Genomic DNA, 23,097 nt, shown 5'->3' on the forward strand with positions numbered 1-23,097 from the left:
GACTGACTTCTCTTCCATGCAGTAAATCAACATTCGGACAAGTGAAATTGAAAGAAAGCTTTCTGAAACAATCCACAGATTTAACAGCAGTCTTTCGCTATCTGAAAGCTCAAACAGAAAGAAGGACTAGACTTATTTCTCAGGACACTACAGTTAAATCATAAATTCAAAACACAGTACTTTCCCTAGGATTTCTCACATCTACTTCTCTAAATTTATAGATTTGCTGTTCATATTGGCATAATTCCAAACAATGCTAATTACAGATAGTCCTTATGACCAAAATTGTCCCCCAAATCTCTGTTGTTAAATGAGACAAAGCCTTACACAAATATACATGGCGGATGAACTCCGCCTAATTTCTTTAAATATAAATGGTTTGAATTCACTAAGAAAGAGAAATAAAATACTGAATGCTCTACGGAAAAAGAATTGTGATTTGACATGCCTGCAAGAAGTACATATAGTGAACCACCAGCAAAATGTGTTGTATTTCCCCCGGCTGGGTATAATGTATACAAGTTTAGCAGATGAAAAGAAAAGGGGCATTGTGTTGTATGTTAAAGACCATATCGATTCAAAATTGGTGTATACTGATGGGGAGCGTAGACCTTTAATGTTTGAATTGAAATTTGGTCGATATAAAATTTTGCTGGTGGCCAATTACGCACCGAATGACAACCAAAGTACTTTCTTTAGAAAGTTGCATCTAAAAATTGCAGAGTTAGGCTATGACCACATATGTGTGGTGGGTGATTATAACGCGGTGGCAGATAGGACAATGGATTATAACCCAGGAAACATCCAAAAGGGGGGGAAATTAAGAGAAAGGAGGAGAGTTCTCCCCAAAACCTTTGAAGACATGAGGGAGGAATATGAATTAAAGGATGTATGGCGTGAACTCCACCCACAGAAACAACAATTTACTTTCTTTTCACATAGACATCAATCCTGTTCTAGGATCGACATGGCCTGGTTGACACCAGAAATTGGGGACTTGATTAAGGAAGCAGCAATTGAGGTTAATACCTGGGCCGATCATAATCCACTCTTATTGGTGTGGAAAGGAGGAAGGCAGGGGAGGAAGAGAAGGTGGATGATGAATACAGAGATAGTGAAAGAACAAGAATTTCAGCAAATGTTTAAAAGGGAAATGAGGTTGTTTTTTTTTTTTGAAGAAAATAGGAAAGGAGTAACTCCACAAATACTTTGGGATACGGCCAAGGCTTATATGAGAGGCCTAGCTATTAAACATACAACAGGCACACACAGGAAAAAATTAGAAGAGAGGGCAAAATGGATAGCTAAACTGGAGGTGGTAGAAAAAGCCTTGCAACAGAACCCACTAGATGATAGGAAAAAAGAAGAAATGGCTAGAATTAAGCATGGGATCTCTCTTCTAGACCAGGAGGATGTTGCTCGGAAACTTAGGGGGATTAAGCAAAACTTTTTTGAGCATGCTAATAAACCGGGTCGTTGGCTCTCTTATAGACTTCGAAAAGAAAGAGAGAGCAGACGTATAGCTCAACTGCAGAATAGTAAAGGGGAATTAGTAGAAATCAAGGGGGAGAAACAGGAAATTATCCAAGGTTTTTTTCAGCAACTATATAGTAGGGAATAAATTTCTGAGGACCAAATTAAGGAATTTTTAGACAATGCAAATCTACCCAAGATCTCAAATGAAGCAAAAGGGGTACTGAACCAAAAGATAACAATAGATGAATTAGAAAAGGCAGTCAAAAAAATGGAAAACAACAAAATTCCTGGCATGGATGGTTTGCCAGTTGAAATCTATAAATCTTTTTTGGAAATCTTAGGACAAGAGATGATAGTAATATTTAATGCTGTCTTGACGGATTCTATCGCACCAAAATCATGGGCTGAGGCCTATATAACCCTTTTGCCTAAACCTGGAGCTGACCGCACCCAAATTAAAAACTATAGGCCCATTTCACTTTTGAATGTGGATTATAAAATCTTTGCAGCTATACTGGCAGATAGACTTAAATTCTTCCTTAATAAATTTATACGCCCTGATCAGAACGGCTTCCTGCCGTCAAGGCATTTGAAAGATAATGTTAGAATTATTTTGGATGCCTTAGAATATTATGAAGCTCGGCCAGATAAACAAGTAGTCTTTATGTTTCTTGACGCACAAAAGGCTTTTGATCGGGTAAATTGGAACTTTATGTTGTCACAATTAGAAAATATGAAGTTTGGAGAAAACTTCTTAAATGCAATTTGGGCAATTTATGTACGACAAACCGCGACATTATTGGTAAATGGAGAAGAGGCGGGTGATATTGAGATTGGCAAAGGAACAAGACAAGGATGTCCGTTATCCCCCCTACTGTTTATCCTCACATTAGAACCCCTTCTTAGAATAGTGAGGAGTGACACACAAATTAAAGGGTTACGAGCTAAAGCTCAGGAATTTAAGGTCCAGGATTTCGCCAATGACCTTGTTTTTATCCTGGAGGATCCTATGGCTTCTGGGATACAACTTTTACATAAAATAGAGATGTACAGTATGATAGCGGGGTTATGTATAAATAAAGAGAAGACAAAACTGTTAATTAAGAATATGACTCTGAACCAGAAAAGGGAAGTACAAAGTCTGTTAGGGATTAACATGGCCCATAAAATACAATACTTGGGAATTTGGCTCACAGAGAGATGTTCCTCTATCAAGGTTGATAACTATGTGAAATTGCTACAGCAGGTATCTAAAGATATGACTAATTGGAGTGGTAAACAACCGTCTTGTTTGGGCAGGATTGCGACAGTCAAGACATATGTATTACCAAAATTTTTGTTTCTGTTTCAAACGGCACCAACTAAATTGGACAATTTTTTAAAAAAATCTTTGGAGACAATAGTGGCTCGATTTATATGGCAAGGCAAGAAAGCACGAATTAAAGCCCAAATATTGCAAAAACGTAGAGAACTGGGAGGCTTCGGAGTACCCAACTGGGAAGCATATTATAATGCAGCAATTATGACATGGGTGAAGGATTGGGTGTTGTTGAGTAGAAGGCGCCTATTGGCTATAGAGGGACATGACCTCCCTCAGGGATGGCATGCCTCCCTCTGGCAAGAAAGAGACACCCCCCATAGGTACTTCATGGGACATTATATTCGGAAGATTTTGATGGGGGTCTGGGAAAAGATGAGGAAAAAATACTATCTTAGGGTTCCGTGCTGGTTGGCACCATTAGAGGCCTTAATGCATCCCAGTGTATTTAATTGGACAAGAAACATAACATATAAAGACATCATGACAGAAGATGGCAACATGAAAATAAAGATGGAATTAGAGCAGCAGGGCAGGAATCTGGAATGGTGGGAATATTTACAGGTTAGAAACAGGTTTAAAAGCGATAAGGTACGGTTTGGGATCTACCCAAACCCTCAGGGGCTAGATAAGATTTTGTTTGGTGGAGACAAGAAAATGTTATTGAAGGTTTACCAATTTTTTGACCTGCCAAGATGCTAATGAAGAGATGGATAAAAGCCTTCTAATAGCATGGGAGAGAAACATTGGCTATGAAATTGAAATGGACAAATGGTGGGATCTATGGAGTAAGACCATTAAACTTACAATATCTACAGCATTCAAAGAAAACATATACAAGATGGTTTATAGGTGGCACTTCCCCCAACGAGGTTAGCCAAGATGTTCCCTGGGTTATCTCCATTGTGTTGGAAATGTGGAAGAAAGGATGGCACATTCTACCATATTTGGTGGTCCTGTACTGAGGCCATGAAATACTGGAAAAGGATTAAAAAATGGCTAAAAGAGGTTACCGGGGCAAACATGGAATGGAGACCCGAGAACCTTCTACTAAACATTAAACCAGAAAACATGAGCAGTTCAATATGGCATTTGAGCCTACATATAATTGTGGCCGCAAGAATAACGTATGCACAATTTTGGAAATCCACTACCATACTGCCGGAAGATGCTATAATTAAAAAGATCTATGAATGTGCAGAAATGGACAGAATGACGGGTTGGCTGAGGGACAAAGGAGAAACGGAACACTACCTTAGCTGGAACTTATGGTATATGTGGGCGACAAGGAGAACAGCAGGGACTTAAAATGGGGAAAGTTAAAAATGAACATGGGTATTGTAATAGATCCCTGAATTTTGTAATGAGAAGATGTGGCTTAGAGACCTAACAATGAGGAAGGAAAGAAAAAAGTTGGGCTGTGAATGACTGTCACCGCGGGGGGTGGGTGAGTTGTATGTTTAAAATTGTATTTGTATTTGTATGTTTTACTCTTAAAAAAATGTATAACTAATTAAGATTATTTAAAAAAGAAGAAGTTGCAAAAAAAGCCATCAGTAAACAGTTCAACCAAAGACTCTCTAAGTAGGTCCCCATCCACATAGACTGGCAAGACATTTTGATGGTATTTAGTTTGGGTTGATGAAACATTTACAACAAAACAAGCAAACTCAGAGAGGACCAAGCACCCCTCAATAGTATGGAATGCCTAGATGAAAAGAAATATGTTGATTTTCCTTCCAGATATGGAAGATTGCTTTGAATGTTCTGAAGATCATTATCCAAATAAAGAAAAGAATGGATGTAAACTGAAACAGTTGGTTTTCCTAATTTTTGAAGAATCCTTAGGAATTGGTTCAGCCTCAGCAGCTCTTGGTTTCTTCTTCTCGAACTCTTGGATTCTTGGAATTTCTATTAAGAACAAAGATACTCCCATTGTCAAAGCCAACAACAGGTCCCTCACCTACACCCTCCTTGTCTCTCTTCTGCTCTGTTTTCTCTCCTCTTTGCTCTTCCTCAGCCAGCCTGGAAAAGTGATCTGCCTTCTCCAACAATCAATGTTTGGCATCACTTTCTCAGTGGCCATTTCTAGTGTACTAGCCAAAACCACCACTGTAGTTTTTGCTTTCTTGGCCACTAAACCTGGATCTCAGATGAGGAAATGGGTGGGGAAAAGATTGGCCTTTTCTATTGTACTTTCCTGCTCTCTCTTCCAAGTATGTATTTGTATTGTTTGGTTGTCGACATCTCCCCCATTCCCGGAGTTGGACATGCATTCACAGCCCCAAGAAATTATTTTACAATGCAATGAGGGGTCAGCTTTCTTCTTCTACTGTGTCTTGGGCTATATGGGTATCTTGGCCATCGCCAGCTTTATAGTGGCTTTCCTTGCCCATAAATTACCTGACAGCTTTAATGAAGCCAAGTTCATCACCTTCAGTATGTTGGCCTTTTGCAGTGTGTGGATCTCCTTCTTTCCAGCCTATCTGAGCACAAAGGGAAAAGCCATGGTAGCTGTAGAGGTCTTCTCCATCTTGGCCTCCAGTGCTGCATTACTGGGATGCATATTCCTCCCAAAATGCTACAATATTTTTTTCCGCCCTGACCTCAACCACAGGGAGCTACTCACAAAGAGATGTTAATTTCTGGCTCAGAAAAATTGCTCATATATCAGCATCATTCACTTGGAAGTTGACCTTTTGAGCCCACAATCATACTTTGGGAGAAGATATGGTATTACACAAGATGGCTTCCTTCCCCTGTTGGGATTCCTCTCTAAATTTTGCTTTTTCATTGGTACTTTAGCTCCGCATAAGATTAGTCACGTTTAGGGAACCAGGTGAAAATTTGGTCTTCCTGAAATTTTGCTCTTGCACGTGATACATGACTGGCTTCCTCATATGTTCCAGAATTGACTACAACATGTCAATTTACCAAGCCTTGAATGTACTACGAATCACCTTAATTTCTTTTCACAGAAGCACAGACATTGCCTCTTTTTGAAATAGGGAATATTAAACTGAGGGACAGATAAAGATGTCAAAGGAAAGATGCTACCAAGATCTCAGCAAGCCTTAGGGATGATTTCTAAAACTGTTCTTAAATGCTGTAACAGTTCAAATACTAAACCACTAAAGCCCCTCCAGCAGTTTCCACTGCCACTGCTTTCATCATTTCCTTGAGCCCTATTTCATAATCTTCTCCCAGGTCTTAAGTATATTGTTAAGCAACTGAAAATTTAAATTTGGGGAATGCTGGGGAAAATGCTACTTCTTCATGGCTAACATAAGTAAAAATGTCACCCAACCTATCATTGTGGAAAAAATGGAGGCACCATCTCCCATCTAGGGAGATCTGGGAGCAAATCATGGAAATAATTTTTTGAGGGACTGGCAAAATATTTAGGTATTGGAGGTGATATTCAGCAGTTTATGATGTATCGGTAGGGGAAATTTTGAGGTGTTTGGGAATCGGTAAATACTACTTCTGATTGGCCCTGTCCCCATCTATTCTCTGCCTCCCGAGTCACAGCTGATCAGGAGGAAATGGGGATTTTACATTAACCTTTCAATGGAGTTGTGTGGGAATAAAAATTTTACAGTGTCCTTCCCCTGCTACACCCACCAAGCCAGGCCCACCAAGCCATGCTCATAGAATAGGTAGTAAAATAATTTGAATCCCACCACTGCTAGGCATCTTAATCCTATGTAAAGGAGAGTGAACTGCAGCTACTATTTATTGTAAAACAGAATATAAATTCCAAAAATCAGGTGTATTTTGTATAGCAAATTCCCCTCTGTACATTTTATTAGCAATTGTGCATTTCAAGAAGCATTTAAACATCATCTATATTTGCTCTTATCAACAACGAAGTAATTATCTCCTGATAATTAGATTGAGGTTTGTAATCTATTTACGAAAGACCAGGACTCGAGACCACGAAGGTGAGAGAAACAGTTTATTTGATGCATCGAGTTCAGCATGCTCACACATCAAAATCTGAAGTCCCTGGGCTCTGCCCAGGATGCTACTTTTATGCCGTGTTCCACACTGTGCGTTCTCAAGGCATTTCCATACACGAGACAAGCATGACATTTTGAAAAGGAGAAGTTCATTTGGAATGTTAGTTGTTTCACCTCTGTTCTATCTCTCACCCACACCTGGCTTCCTGTGCCCCTCCTTTACAGGGTCTTGCCACACTGTTGAACACTATTTTTAATACTTATGAGGAAGTTGGAGAGAAAGTTCACTGAAGCTACAAGTCAAAGTTGGAACTCCAGGGCACTAGAATGAAAAGCCAAGCTAATATGAATTTATAAGGTCCATTCTATTAAGACCACCTAACCTGGCCAGCCACTGCTGGGTTTACCTGTGCACCCCCTCCTGCATCAACAGGAATTACCATATTTTCTGAACTAGGCAAAAACATCAAGGACTGCACAGGAGAATATTCCAATTCAACAACAATCAATGCATTTTGAACCCCAGGGGGATTGGCACAGCTTTGTTTCAAAGTCCTTGCTACAGGCTTCCTCCCCTTTATTCTCCTTTGTCAGAATACATGCTCAAATCCTGATGCAATTCAAGAAATGTATTGGCAATCTCAAGGGCATGCTAATACACAATGATAGGTTTTCTGATTAGGTGCACTCTCAGATATTGAATTGAATTTGAATTTATTGCATTTATATGCCGCCCTTTTCCCCGAAGGGGAAATTTGAAAGAATCATGATGAAAGACAGAGACATTTTCAAGAGCGTGGATGTTGCTGCTCCTAGTATTCTTGATGCAGAAAATTGGGACGCTGAGCTGCCCTGCAAGTGATGCTTTCCTTATTCCTCATGAGTGGTACCAACCTGGTGACCTCATCATTGGAGGGATGACGTCCCACATCTATTACAACCTTTTTGGTATTGATTTTAAGGAATATCCTTCTATAACATCTTACGACATAACATGGTAAGGATTTTTTCCTCTTTTCCTAATCTTAATCTGTTTCCTCAAATTTGCTTATGAGAGTATCAATATAGATGTTATAACTAGTCCTTCTATTTATGGGAGAATACACTTTTTGGTTTTTTACTTGATTTTAAAGTACTTGTAATATAATGTATAAAGCTTTAGTGGAAAACATCTTCTGAATGACATTTGTAATATTTGTTTTAAATCTGTATCATCATTCTTAACAAAATATATAGAATAAATGACTGATATATGATGGAATTGATTTTGTTGTACATATGCTGTTGTATAAATTATTCAGCATGTTAGAAAACCCATTACTTTCCTACTTTCATCAAAGAAAGAAATGTTAGTTATTCATACAGAAATGATGCAAACTTGCTTATGAGAATAATAAACTTCCTTTTTCAAATGGGGTATTTAAATCCTTTGCAGTGTAGTAATGAAGTTCTACCAGCACATCCTTGCCTTGGCATTTGCTGTGAAGGAGATCAATGAGGACTCCCAGATCTTACCCAATTTCACTCTTGGGTTCCATATCTATGACAGTTACAACAACCCAAGATTGACCTATCGTACCACTCTGGACCTGCTTTTTAAATACCAGGAATTTGTCCCTAACTACAAATGTGATAGCCAGAAGAATCTCAAGGCTATCATTGGGGGACTGGATTTTGCCACATCATCTTATATAGCTGAAATTATAGGATTCTTAAAGATTCCACAAGTACGTTCTAAAGGGGTTTAGAAGAAAATTCTTTATCTTATTGTTCTAATGGAATAATTAATACACGTAAAAAATTAGGCCTGGCTTTCTGTTAATAAGTGTTAGAATGTTCTGCATGGCTTAATGTCAAATACTTAGCATTGTTATCTGAAACTACCATGCCAGTTATATGAAGTGAATATCAGGAGGAGCTGAAGGCATATTTGAATTGCTTTGCTAAAATAATTGATTTTATTATTTATTGTATTTATTTTGTGAAGCATGTATTAGATAACATATTTAAGTATAAACATGATTTTAATACATGAAATGGATATGAATAAAAAAGGATCATTAGGACACGGACAGTTGGCTCGCAGGTGCGTTTATGCACGAACCATTCAGACCTCTTAGGAATGGGGTGAGGTTGATAGTAGACAGTCTAAGGTTAAAGCTCTGGGGATTTGGGGAAGAAACCACAGAGTCAGGTAGTGCATTCCAGGCATGGACAGTTCTGTTGCTGAAGTCATATTTTCTGAAATCGAGTTTGGAGTGGTTTACCTTAAGTTTGCAACTATTGTGTGCTCATGTGTTTTTGTGTTTGAAGCTGAAATAGTCATTGACAGATAGGACATTGTAGCAGATAATTTTATGTACTACACTTAGGTCCGGCCAAAGGGGCACAGGGGGCCCTCACAAGCTCTATTTTCGGCTACGAGAACATCCTCCAGCACGCTGAAAGCTAAAATGGAGGTTGGGAGGGCCAGGCCGAGGAACCAGGGGCTAGTCCTTCACTGTTTCCAGGGAAACCCTGTGTGCCAGATCTATGAACTTCCCAAGCTCGATCCAGCCCCTGGGCCTTGAGTTTGACACCCCTGATCTAGTGCATATGATTGAAATATTTTTCCCCAAATTGTATCTATATTCTTTAGGAAATGCTAGGACAACAATTTTCCTTGGATATATTTTAAATGGAAACAAATAGAAAAATTAAATTTGAAAAAAACGTCTCATCAGAATTCTATTGGACTTTCTTTTAGCTAACTTGTGTCGCATTACCTCAGGAGGAATTTGAGACCAGTAAGCTCTCTTCACTTTATTTCATGGTCCCCAAAGAGGACCAGCAGTACATTGGGATCATCCAACTCCTTCACCATTTTAGGTGGACATGGATTGGGATATTTTCTGTTCGTAATAACAATGGAGAAAAATTCTTACAGAAAATGCAGCCCTTACTTTCACAGAATGGAATATGTTCAGCATTCATAGAAAGGCTTGATCCAATAATACACTTTGAAAACCTGGAAGAAACCTATCTACGAATTTTCATTAATTCAATTAATATGTTGAGTAGCAAATCCAATGCATTTCTTGTCTATGGACAATCCGGGACAATTATGTGGCTAAGACTTGTAATATTTATGTCAGATCCTGAAAGCAAAGAAACTGCCTTAATTGGGAAGGTGTGGATCATGACTGCAATGATTGATTTTGCACTAACAGGCGTTCAAATCAATTCGGATCTCAAGATGTTCCATGGGGCTCTTTCCTTCACCATTCATTCAACAGCTGTTGCAGGTTTCAGGGAATTTCTTCAGACCATCAAACCTCTTTCAGACTCCAGAGATGGGTTTCGACAGGATATTTGGGAACAGTCATTTGACTGTTCATTTCCAAAGTCAGAGTTACAAGAAATACACAGTAGGAGATGCACTGAGGAGATGAAGCTGGAGGATCTTCCAGCACCTCTGTTTGAAATGGAAATGACTGGCCAAAGCTACAGCGTCTACAATGCTGTTTATGCTGTGGCTCATGCTTTGCAGGCTCTAGACATGTTGAGGTTCAAAAGGAGGAAAACCATGACGAGTAAAAACCCTGATCTTCCACAGCTACAGCCTTGGCAGGTATTCCATTTGCACTGGAGGCTTCTTTTATTTCAATCAGCAGTTTGAAATAGAATTACCTTTAGAACCCATTGTGGAAACTCTTAATATATTCTACATGTGTAGAAAAAAATAGAAATAGAACCCTTTCTTGACAGTAATTAGTTGGGGAAAAATTGCCTTCAGAAATTCTGGCTGCTCCATAATAGCAGATATTTACAATGCAAATAGAATAGAATAGAATAGAATAGAATAGAATAGAATAGAATAGAATAGAATAGAATAACAGAGTTGAAAGGGACCTTGGAGTTCTTCTAGTCCAACCCACTGCTTAGACAGGAAACCCTACACCACTTCAGACAAATGGTTATCTAATCTCTAATCTACCCAATTCCTGCAACCGTTCTTCATATATTTTAGTTTCCAGTCCCCTAATCATCTTTATTTTTATTCTCTGCACTCTTTCTAGAGTCTCAGCATCTTTTTTTTTTTACATTGTGGCAGCCAGATATGAATGTGGTATTGCATGGGGTTACGAAGGCAATTTAAAGTGGTATTAACTGTTCAAGTGATCCTGATTTAATCCCTCTGTTTATGCAGCCTAGAACTGGGATGGATGTTTTTGGCAGTTGCTGGACACTGCTGGCTCATATTTAAATGGTTGTCCACCAAGACTCCAAAATCCCTCCTAAAAATTACTACTATTGAGCAAGGAGCTACATATACACTACCTGTATTTATTTTCATGACTAAATGTAGAACCTTACTTTTTTCACCATTGAATTTCATTTTATTAGATAGCCTCCAATGTTTAAGTCTGTCAAGATCTTTCAGTATCTTGAGCCTATCTTCTTGAGTGTTGGCTATTCCTGCCAGTTTGGTGTCATCTGCAGATTTGATGAGTTCCACATCTGTTCCCCCCTCCAAGTCATTGATGAAGATGTTGAAGAGTACTAGGCCTTAAACAGAGCCTTAGGGTATCCCACTGCATGTTTTCCTTCATGTAGATGAAATTCCATTGATGACTACACATTGAGTGCAGTTGGTCAGTCAGTTATGAATCCATCTGATGGTGATGCTATCTAACCCACATTTTGTACTTTATCTAGTAGTAGGTTATGGTCTATTTCATCAAATGCCTTACTGAAGTCCAAGTATATCAACTAATTTTGTCACTTTGCCAAAGAATGCAACAAGGTTAGTCTGCCATGATCTCTTTTTGACAAAACCATGTTGGTTTTTGGTTTTTACTTTTTGGGGTTCTAGGTTTTTGCTGATTCATTGTTTGATTATCTTTTCCAGAATCTTCCCAGATATTGAGGTCAGGCTGATAGCTCTGCGGTTTCCTGTATCTATATTTTATCCATTTTTGAAGATATCCTCTGGCTTTTCAATGGTGCTCTAGGATCTTTGAAAGATATAGTTCAGTGGTTCTGCTATCCAATCTGCCAGTTCCTTCAGAACCTTCTGGTGTAATCTATCCAGTCCTGGTGACTTGAAATCAGTTAGGGTAGACAGGTGCTCACATACCATTTTCTTCCCAATTTTAACTTGTGTTCCTAATCTGTTTTTTGTAGTGTTGTTTTTGATAGGTTGGATTGGTTTTTCCCTTTGTGGAAAGAGAGTGGCAAAAAACAAGTTGAGCAGTTTTGCTTTCTCCCTGTTGATTGTACCTTCTTGACACTTTCTCCCAGCAATGGACCAATTGTTTCGTTGTCTTTTTTCTTGTTTTGAACATATTGAAGCTTTTTTTGGTCACAAGTTGTTTATTAGACAGCCATTTGTTTGAAATGTTGTAGCATCTTCTCATTGAGCTGGCTGTTTTACTAGAAATCATTCAAGGTATCTTGCATCTGTGTTATGTTGTTCTGTATAAAATACATACCAAAAATGATAAAAAAATATTTAATAAATCAGCATAGCTTGAAAAGTAATAGTGAAAAGGATAATTTATATTACTTTTTGTTATCTCTCCAAAAATTAATCAATTCTCAAATAATTGACTAACTACTTTTTCTGTCTCTTTGGGATATTTAGAGGCATCTTAGGCCCTTTTTAAATGTGGCATGCATAGTATGAAACAACCTTATATTTGCAGAATGAGTCTCTATCAGTCTCTAACTCTAATTTATCTATTAAAGAAAGCTTCTGTCTCAAATTCTAAAATCTGAAAATTAACCAGACCTCACTCTCAAATAGCTTTGTACCAATGAGTAAATATTATACATTATCTATCTTGAATTAGTTTTTGTTAATAAATGGAGAAAATGATATAATTCCAAAAGCCTATTTTCATTCCGATTCTCTGCATTGTTATACTTCCATAAATAATATCAAATAAATCAAAGAGTTGACATATATATTTCCATACAATATTGATTATAAAATTTCTAAGTTTACGTAATTATTAAGAGTTATTGGAAAGGGCAGAATGGGTGAATGTAACTTGGATATCTTTTTGTCTTCTCTATTACGTTGCTTTTAATTCCCTCTCTCTTTTATTCCCTTTCAATTAGCTCCATTCATTTCTTCAAGGCATTTCTTTTAACAATTCAGCTGGGGAGAGAGTGTTTCTGAATGAGAAAGGGGAAGCAACTGGTGGATTCGACATCACCAACTTGATCACTTTTCCAAATAGATCCTTTCAGAGAGTTAGAGTTGGAAAGCTGGATGTAGAGGCTCCCAAAGGGAAGGAATTATGGGTTGATGAAGACGTGATTGTCTGGAGTCCAGGTTTTAATCAGGTATCAAATTAGTGAATTGACCATGTCGTAATCTATTATGATGCCATATTGAACCTAATCTCAGTCAAAATCTGATTCCTGGATTTTAAAGAAAGAATGGAATACTATTTTCAAACGTTGTTGATATCAAGCACTCATTAAATTGACAAAATGACATTACAATACATGTTGGCATGTTTGGTTTGCACATCCATTTGAAATCACAACAGTAGCCATTTTTTCCATGAAATTGCTCCCCTGTGCAATTATTTAGTTCCCCTGCTCTTCAAATAGGACCTTTTCTACATCATTGTGGTTTCCACATCTTTTTAAGTTTTAAATTAATAAGTTCAGTATTCCTTTCCCTGAGATAGTTACAAAGTGTTATGATTTGTTTTCTCTGTTCTTCAAGCAGGAAATTTTGTACATGATTACAATTTCTACTTTTTTGAATACCTTTTATCAATCCTTTGGGAAGTCAAAAATAATTCCCCTCCATAAAGGAGAAATATTACATAATCTTACTCTTACTACGTCCAATTTCAAAACCTTTTGTGCTTATCGCCAGGTTCCTCCATTTTCTCGATGCAATGACCCCTGTTTACTTGGATCCTGGAAGAAAGGAATTGAGGGGGAACAGTTCTGCTGCTATGACTGCGTTCCATGCCCAGAAGGGAAGATTTCAAACCATAATGGTAGGGTAGTAATTCTACCATTTTTCATTTGACTTAAGGAAAAGTTTAATAAAATACTTCTATGCATAACTTTAATAAGGAGATTTTCGATAATATATTATACCAATAAAGAAGAATATTTGTAGCTCAGGGTTGAAATGAGGGGTCCTTGGGGCTCTCTGAGCTTACTTGTTTTCTTGCAGATGTTTCATTACCCTATCTAGGTAACATAATCACTGCTAGTAAGGAATGCTGTTTGCTTTCAGTTGTCTGGGTATCCAGAGTAAGGACTTTATTTAAAGTAGCTCAAATACAGTTCTGCAACCCAGAACAACAGAAAATGGAAAGGGAGCATCTATTGAACACATTTCAACAAAATGTATTCCCACACATCTTCAATAAAATGTTCCTAACCACTCAATCCAATACAGCACAACAAACACAAACCCTAAACAGAATTACACTGCTATACATCAAGAATATCTCAAAAGCCACCAAACAAACTGGACAACCATATAAAATCAGTGTAGCACATGAGCCAACTAAAGCCCATTTAACAGTAGATTTAATGGTAGTTTCAATTGGGAAAATGTGACAATGCTAGACCACACCAAGTCCAAAAATGCCAGGGAATATCTAGATACCTGGCACTCTCACAAATCAGCCATCAATCAACCATAGACATTAACAGCATCTAATGATTATGCAAAAGAGGCAATCAATCAGACCAAAAGAGAACAAAATAGACTCCAGCATCTCTCCGCCACTAATCAGCACCAATATCATCATAGATTAACTCCAAAGTTAACCTCAAACCAACAATCAAGTAAACAACACACAAATCAAGAAGCAGATTTAAAGAAAAGGTCATATCAATTCTAAATTGGTGTATACTGATGGGGAGGGGAGACTTTTAATGGTTGAATTGAAATTTGGTCGATATAAAATTTTGCTGGTGGTCATATACGCGCCGAACAATAATCAAAGTACCTTTTTTAGAAAGTTGCATCAAAAAATTGCAGAGTTAGGCTATGACTACATATGTGTGGTGGGTGATTATAATGCTGTGGTAGATAGGACAATGGACTATAACCCAGGAAACATCCAAAAGAGGGGGGGGTTAAGAGAAAGGAGGAGCACTCTCCCCAAAACTTTTGAAGACATGAGGGAGGAATATGAATTAAAGGATGTATGGCATGAACTCCACCCACAGAAACAATAATTTACATTCTTTTCACATAGACATCAATCCTGTTCTAGGATCGACATGGCTTGGTTGACACCAGAAATTGGGGATCTGATTAAGGAAGCAGCAATCGAGGTTAATACCTGGGCCGATCATAATCCAATCTTATTGGTGTGGAAACGAGTAAGGCAGGGGAGGAAGATAAGGTGAATGATGAATACAGAGACAGTGAAAGAACAAGAATTTCAACTAATGTTTAAAAGGGAAATGAGGGTTTTGGTTTTTTTTGAAGAAAATAGGAAGGGAGTAACCCCACAAATACTTTGGGATACAGCCAAGGCTTATATGAGGGGCCTAGCTATTAAATATACAATAGGCACACACAGGAAAAAATTAGAAGAGAGGGCAAAATGGGTAGCCAAACTAAGGTGGTGGAAAAAGCCTTGCAACAGGACCCACTAGATGATAAAAAAGAAGAAATGGCTAGAATTAAGCACGGGATATCTCTTCTAGATCATGAGGATGTTGCTCAGAAACTTAGGGGGATTAAGCAAAACTTTTTTGAGGATGCTAACAAACTGGGTCGTTGGCTCTCTTATAGACTACGGAAAGAAAGAGAGAGCAGACGTATAGCTCAACTGCAGAATAATAAAGGGGAATTAGTAGAAATCAAGGGAAATTATTCAAGGTTTTTTTCAGCAACTATATAGTAGAGGGGAAATTTCTGAGGACCAAATTAAGGAATTTTTAGATAATGCAAATCTACCTAAGATCTCAAATGAAGCGAAAGGGGTACTAAACCAAAAGATAACAATAGATGAATTAGAAAAGGCAGTCAAAAAAAATGGAAAACAACAAAACTCCTGGCATGGATGGTTTGCCAGTTGAAGTCTATTAAACTTTTTTGGAAATCTTAGGACAAGAGATGATTGTAATATTTAATGCTATCTTGATGGATTCTATTGCACCGAAATTAAAAACTATAGGCCCATTTCACTTTTGAATGTGGATTATAAAATCTTTGCAGCTATACTGGCAGATAGACATAAATTGTTCCTTAACAAATTTATACACCCTGATCAGAACAGCTTCCTGCCGCAAAGGCATTTGAAAGATAATGTTAGAATTATTTTGGATGCCTTAGAATATTATGAAGCCCGGCTGGACAAACAAGTGGCCTTTATGTTTCTCGACGCACAAAAGGCTTTTGATCAGGTAAATTGGAAGTTTATGTTGTCACAATTAGAAAATATGAAGTTTGGATAAAACTTCTTAAATGCTGTTCGGGCAATTTATGTACGACAAACTGCGACATTATTGGTAAATGGAGAAGAGGCGGGTGATATTGAGATTGGTAAAGGCACAAGACAAGGGTGCCAGTTATCCCCCATACTATTTATCCTTACATTAGAACCCCTTCTTAGAATAGTGAGGAGTGATATACAAATTAAAGGATTACGAGTTAAAGCTCAGGAATTTAAGCTCCAGGCTTTTGGTGACGAACTTGTTTTTATTATCGAGGATCCTATGGCTTCTGGGATACAACTTTTACATAAAATAGAGGAGTACAGTATGATAGCGGGGTTATGTATAAATAAAGAGAAGACAAAACTGTTAATTAAGAATATGACTTTGAACCAGAAAAGGGAAGTAGAAAGCCTGTTAGGGATTAACATGGCCCATAAAATACAATACTTGGGAATTTGGTTTAAGGAGAGATGTTCCTCTATCAAGGTAGATAATTATATGAAATTACTACAACAGGTATCTAAGGATATGACTAATTGGAGTGGTAAACAACTGTCTTTGATGGGCAGGATTGGGACAGTTAAGACACATGTACTATCGAAATTTTTGTTTTTGTTTCAAACGGCACCGACTAAATTGGACAATTTTTTTTAAAATCCTTGGAGACAATATTGGCTCGATTTATATGGCAAGGCAAGAAAGAATGAATTAAAGCCCAAATGTTGCAGAAACGTAAAGAACTGGGAGGCTTCGGAGTATCCAACTGGGAAGCATATTATAATGCAGCAATTATGACATGGGTGAAGGATTGGGTGACGTTGAGTAGAAGGCGCCTATTGGCTATAGAGGGACATGACCTCCCCCAGGGATGGAATGCTCCCTCTGGCAAGAAAGAGATACTCCCCATAGGTACTTCATGGGACATTATATTCGGAAGATTTTGATGGAGGTGTGGGGAAAGATGAGGAAAAAGTATTATCTTAGGGTTCCGTGTTGGTTGGCACCGTTGGAGGCTTTAACACATCCCAGTGAATTTAACTGGACAAGAAACATAACATATAAAGACATTATGAAAGAAGATGGCAAGATGAAAACAAAGATGGAAATAGAGCAGCAGGGCAGGAATCTGGAATGGTGGGAATATTTACAGATTAGAAATAGGTTTAAAAGTGATAAGGTATGGTTTGGGATCTACCCAAACCCTCAGGGGCTAGATAAAATTTTGTTTGGCGGAGATAAAAAAATGTTATCGAAAATTTATCAATTTTTGATCTATCAAGATGCTAAAGAAGAGATGGATAAAAGCCTTCTAATAACATGGGAGAGAAACTTTGGCTATGAGATTGAAATGGGCAAATGGTGGGATCTATGGAGTAAGACTATTAAACTTATAATATCTGCAGTGTTTAAAGAAAACGTATACAAGATGGTTTATAGATGGCACTTCCCCCAAACAAGGTTAACCAAAATGTTTCCTGGGTTATTTCCACTGTGTTGGAAATGTGGAAGAAGGGATGGCACATTCTACCATATTTGGTGGTATTGAATTTGAATTTGAATTTGTGTTTATTTGTATGCTGCCCTTTTCCCTGGGGGGACTCAGGGCGGCTCACAATCAAAAAGGAAGGGGGAAACAGTCTTTTACAAATAGACCGTACATAATTAAAATGCAACATTCATACCATTCGGGCGGGACACAATCTTTAGCCCCAGGCCTGACGGGATAGCCAGATTCTAAGGGCTGTGCGGAAGGTCTGGAGGGTGGTAAGGGTACGAAGCTCCACGGGGAGATCATTCCATTGGGTCGGGGCAACCACCGAGAAGGCTCTCCTCCATGTGGTGGCCAGTCGGCATTGGCCAGCGGATGGAATTCGGAGAGGCCTAAACGATGGGATCTAATGGGTCGTGTGGAGGTGATCGGCAGTAGGCGGTCTCTCAAGTACCCAGATCCACTACCATGAAGGGCTTTAAAGGTGGCAAGTAGCACCTTGAAGCGTATCCGGAGATCGACAGATAGCCAGCGCAGCTCGCGGAGGATAGGTGTTACATGGGTGAAGCGAGGTGCACCCACAATCGCTTGCGCGGCTGCATTCTGGACTAGCTGAAGTCACCGAATACTCCTCAAGGGCAGCCCCATATAGAGCACATTGCAGTACTCCAGCCTAGAGGTCACAAGGGCACGAGTGACTGTTGTGAGAGCCTCCCAGTTCAGGTAGGGGCGCAACTGGTGCACCAGGCGAACCTGGGCAAATGCCCCCCTGGTCACAGCTGACAAATGATGTTCGAAAGTCAGCTGTGGGTCCAGGAGGACTCCCAAGTTGCGGACCCTGTCTGAGGGGTATAATGTTTGACCCCCCAGCCTGAGAGATGGAATATTTGCCAAATTGGCGGGAGGGAAACACAACAGCCACTCGGTCTTATCCGGGTTGAGCACGAGTTTGTTAGCCCTCATCCAGTCCCTAACGGCTTCGAGTCCCTGGTTCATCACGTCCACCACTTCATTGAGTTGGCACGGGGCGGACAGATACAACTGGGTATCGTCCGCATACTGGTGGTATTTTATCCTGTGCCGCCGAATGATCTCGCCCAGCGGTTTCATGTAGATGTTGAAAAGTAGGGGAGACAGGACCGAACCCTGCGGCACCCCATATGTTAGGGGCCTAGGGGTCGATCTCTGCCCCCCAACTAACACTGACTGCGGCCTGTCCGAGAGGTAAGAGGAGAACCACTGTAGAACAGTGCCTCCCACCCCCAACTCTCGCAGTCATCGCAGAAGGATACCATGGTCGATGGTATCGAAAGCCGCTGAGAGGTCAAGGAGAACCAGGATGGAGGCATGGCGTCGATCCCTGGCTCTCCAGAGGTCATCGGTCAATGCGACCAAAGCGGTTTCTGTGCTGTAGCCAGGTCTGAAGCCGGACTGGAATGGGTCAAGATAGCTGGTTTCCTCCAAGGCCCACTGGAGCTGAAAGGCCACCACCTTCTCAACAACCTTCCCCACAAAGGGGAGGTTGGAGACTGGACGGTAACTGTTAAGAAAGGCTGGATCCAAAGATGGTTTCTTCAGGAGGGGTCTCACCACCGCCGCTTTAAGTGCGGGGGGAAAGACCCCCTCCCGAAGGGAGGCGGTAACAACCACCTGGATCCAGCCCCGTGTCACCTCCCTGCTGTTGAGAACCAGCCAGGAGGGGCACGGGTCCAGTACACATGTGGAGGCACTCACAGCTCTCATTGCCTTGTCCACGTCCCCAGGGGCAACATCCTGAAACTCAACCCAGCGATGGTCTACCAGATTATCCGCTTGTGCCTCGGCTGGATCTGCAGGATCGGAGTCCAACTCCGACCGAAACCGAGCAACTTTATCCGCCAAGAACTGGACGTACTCTTTAGCCCTACCCTGCAAGGGGTCCCCCGTATCCCTCCTATTTAGGAGGGAATGGGTTATCCTAAACAGGGCGGCAGGGCGTGACTCGGCAGAGGCAACCAAGGTGGCAATATAAGATCTTTTTGCCGTCCTAATAGCCCTGATATAATCCTTGGTGCACGATGTTAAAAGTGCTTGGCTCGATTCGGATTTGTTGGATCTCCACAAGTGCTCTAGGCGTCTCCTCCGGCGCTTCCTCTCCCGGAGTTCCTCGGTAAACCAAGGGGGCCTCCTGGATCCACAGCCTCGGAGCGGCCGTAGTGGCACAATCCGGTCAAGGGACCCCGTTGCCGCCGAATTCCAGGCAGCAACCAGGGTCTCCACCGGACTGTGGGCGAGAGTATCAGGAATAGCCCCAAGCTCCATCTGGAACCTCAAGGGATCCATAAGTCGCCTGGGGCGGAACCATCTGGTCGGTTCCTCCTCCCTACAGCGGAGGTTTGGCCTCCGAAAGTCAAGCCTCAGTAGGCAATGGTCTGACCACGACAGGGGTATGATCTCATTACCCCTCAGACCAAGATCACAAGTCCACTGCTCCGAGAGAAATACGAGGTCGAGCGTGTGACCCGCTGAATGGGTTGGGCCCCGAATTACCTGGGTCAAGCCCATGGCTGTCATGGAAGCCATGAACTCCTGCGCTCCATCAGAGTGTTCACCGAGCGAAGGCAAATTGAAATCCCCCAGAACCATAAGCCTGGGGAACTCAATTGCCAGCTCAGCTACCGACTCGAGGAGCGAGGGGAGGGCTGCTGCAACGCTGTTGGGAGGCAGGTACGTTAACAGCAAACCCACTTGACCCTTGAGGTCCAACTTCACCAGTAGGGACTCACACCCGACAAGCTCCAGAGCAGGGATCCTACGAGGTACTAAAGACTCTCAGATAACAATAGCCACACCTCCACCCCTTCCCTGGGCTCTCGGCTGATGAAGCACCTGAAAACCTTCTGGGCACATCTCTACAAGGGGTACTCCTCCCTCCGGGCCCAGCCAGGTTTCAGTAATATATGCCAGGTCTGCCCTCTCGTCTAAAATTAAGTCCCGGACGAGGGGAGCCTTATGAACTACAGACCTGGCATTTAGCGACAACAGCCTGAGACCAGGGTCCTGATTACTCGCGCCATCTGGTCTTGGAGTGGGACTCATAGGGCTGGAAGGAGGGATCTCTATGACGTAGCGAACCCTCCTTCCCCGGTAATGGCCAGCCCTAAAGTCCCCGCCATATCTGCCCCTCCCTGTTATGACCGTAATGCTCCGGCCCACTCCCGTGTCTGTGGTTCCCTCGACCACCCCTATGGCTCCCGCGTTCCCCGGCAGGCCCTCCGAATTAAACACACTCATCTCTTCACTCAGACAGTCCCCACGTGGTAATTAAAACACATAAAATACATTGTACTGAGGCCACGAAATACTGGAGAAGGATTCAAAACTGGCTAAAAGAGGTTACCGGGGCAAGCATGGAATGGAAAACCGAGAATTTTCTACTAAGCATGAAACCAGAAAACATGAGTAAATCTATATGGCATTTGAGCCTACATATAATTGTGGCCGCAAGAATAACCTATGCACAATTTTGGAAATCTATTACTATACCATCGGAAGACGCCATTATTAAAAAGATCTATGAATGTGCAGAAATGGACAGAATGATGGGTTGGCTGAGGGACAAAGGAGAAATGGAACATTGTCTTAGCTGGAACTTATGGTATATGTGGACGACAAGGAGAACAGCAGGGACTTAAAACGGGGAAAGTTAAATAGCAATTGTTAACAATGGGAACTAAAAGTGAACATGGATATTGTAATAGATCCCTGAAGTTTGTAACGAGAAGCTGCTGCTTAGAGACTAAACAATGATGAAGGGAAAAAAAGTTGGGCTGTGGATGACTGTCACCGTGGGGGGGGGGAGGGGTGTATGTTTAAAGTTGTATTTGTATTTGTATGTTTTATTTAAAAAAGAAGAAGTTGCAAAAAAGCCATCAGTAAACAGTTCAACCAAAGACTCTCTAAGTAGGTCCCCATCCACATAGACTGGCAAGACGTTTTGATGGTATTTAGTTCGGGTCGATGAAACATTTACAAAGAAACAAGGAAACACAAAGAGCACCAAGCACCCCTCAATAGTATGGAATGCCTAGATGAAAAGAAATATGTTGATTTTCCTTCCAGATATGGAAGATTGCTTTGAATGTTCTGAAGATCATTATCCAAATAAAGAAAAGAATGGATGTAAACTGAAACACCTGGTTTTCCTAATTTTTGAAGAATCCTTAGGAATTGGTTCAGCCTCAGCAGCTCTTGGTTTCTTCTTCTGGACCTCTTGGATTCTTGGAATTTTTATTAAGAACAAAGATACACCCATTGTCAAAGCCAACAACAGGTCCCTCACCTACACCCTCCTTGTCTCTCTTCTGCTCTGTTTTCTCTCCTCTTTGCTCTTCCTCAGCCAGCCTGGAAAAGTGACCTGCCTTCTCCGACAATCAATGTTTGGCATCACTTTCTCAGTGGCCATTTCTAGTGTACTGGCCAAAACCACCACTGTAGTTGTTGCTTTCATGGCCACTAAACCTGGATCTCAGATGAGGAAATTGGTGGGGAAAAGATTGGCCTTTTCTATTGTCATTTCCTGCTCTCTCTTCCAAGTATGTATTTGCATTGTTTGGTTGTCGACATCTCCCCCATTCCCGGAGTTGGACATGCATTCACAGCCCCAAGAAATGATTTTACAGTGCAATGAGGGGTCACCTTTCTTCTTCTACTGTGTGTTGGGCTACATGGGTATCTTGGCCATCGCCAGCTTTATTGTGGCTTTCCTTGCCCGTAAATTACCTGACAGCTTTAACGAAGCAAAGTTCATCACCTTCAGCATGTTGGCCTTTTGCAGTGTGTGGATCTCCTTCTTTCCAGCCTATCTGAGCACAAAAGGAAAAGCCATGGTAGCTGTGGAGGTCTTCTCCATTTTGGCCTCAAGTGCTGCATTACTGGGATGCATATTCCTCCCAAAATGCTACATCATTGTTTTCCGCCCTGACCTCAACCACAGGGAGCTACTCACAAAGAGATGTTAATTTCTAGCTCAGAAAAATTGCTTTAAAAATTACTAGAATGACTAATACCTATACGAAACATATAAGTGATAGGGGCAGAGGGGCATTTCTGTCAAAGAAAGATTTGTGTAGGATGTTTATGATTATTTAGATTTATTATTTTTACCCATTTCAAAATCTCTGCTCTTGTTTCTTCATTTTCTCCATTTCACAAGATTCTTTAACATAATGCTTTCTCCTTTTCAACATGTGCATTGAACTTGATTTTGGTCATCTAAGATTGTTATTCCCTGTTAGGATTTTTCAGATATTGATGAACATCAAATTATGTCTGATATTTTCAGGGGCATTACATGAATTCCTAAAGCATTACATAAATATATTAAGAAGTATATTTCCATTTTAAAATCATAAATTTATCACAGTATCATTTACTTTGTATTTGTCAGTGTT

The 23,097-nt window shown here is 40.5% G+C and overlaps 2 protein-coding genes and 1 pseudogene across 2 annotated transcripts; all 3 read left to right on the forward strand.

The window, feature by feature from the left end:
- Positions 1 to 7,556: 7,556 nt before the first annotated feature.
- Positions 7,557 to 8,504, forward strand: LOC148046825 (vomeronasal type-2 receptor 26-like). Its single transcript, XM_087714991.1, has 2 exons — positions 7,557 to 7,753; positions 8,192 to 8,504. The coding sequence occupies exons 1-2, from the start codon at positions 7,557 to 7,559 to the stop codon at positions 8,502 to 8,504; spliced, it is 510 nt and encodes a 169-aa protein (XP_087571117.1).
- Positions 8,505 to 9,685: 1,181 nt separating this feature from the next.
- Positions 9,686 to 11,381, forward strand: LOC148046826 (uncharacterized; annotated as a pseudogene).
- A 2,318-nt stretch (positions 11,382 to 13,699) lies between these two features.
- LOC148046827 (vomeronasal type-2 receptor 26-like) lies at positions 13,700 to 22,665 on the forward strand. The gene is made up of 2 exons (XM_087714992.1): positions 13,700 to 13,763; positions 21,767 to 22,665. The coding sequence occupies exon 2, from the start codon at positions 21,769 to 21,771 to the stop codon at positions 22,663 to 22,665; it is 897 nt and encodes a 298-aa protein (XP_087571118.1). The 5' UTR covers positions 13,700 to 13,763; positions 21,767 to 21,768.
- The last annotated feature ends 432 nt before the right edge of the window (positions 22,666 to 23,097 follow it).

Source organism: Thamnophis sirtalis, unplaced genomic scaffold, assembly GCF_051295495.1.
Source record: "Thamnophis sirtalis isolate CommonGarterSnake01/CBP01778 unplaced genomic scaffold, rThaSir2_p1.2 scaffold_4, whole genome shotgun sequence".
NCBI classification, from domain to species: Eukaryota; Metazoa; Chordata; class Lepidosauria; order Squamata; family Natricidae; genus Thamnophis; species Thamnophis sirtalis.

What these genes read in the sequence shown, in the direction of transcription:
- LOC148046825 (XM_087714991.1), top strand. Translation starts at nt 7,557, where the DNA reads ATGTTGCTGCTCCTAGTATTCTTGATGCAGAAAATTGGGACGCTGAGC. An exon ending in ACATCTTACGACATAACATG is followed by an intron (nt 7,754 to 8,191) that starts GTAAGGATTTTT and finishes AATCCTTTGCAG; the next exon opens with TGTAGTAATGAAGTTCTACC.
- LOC148046827 (XM_087714992.1), top strand. Translation starts at nt 21,769, where the DNA reads ATGGAAGATTGCTTTGAATGTTCTGAAGATCATTATCCAAATAAAGAA.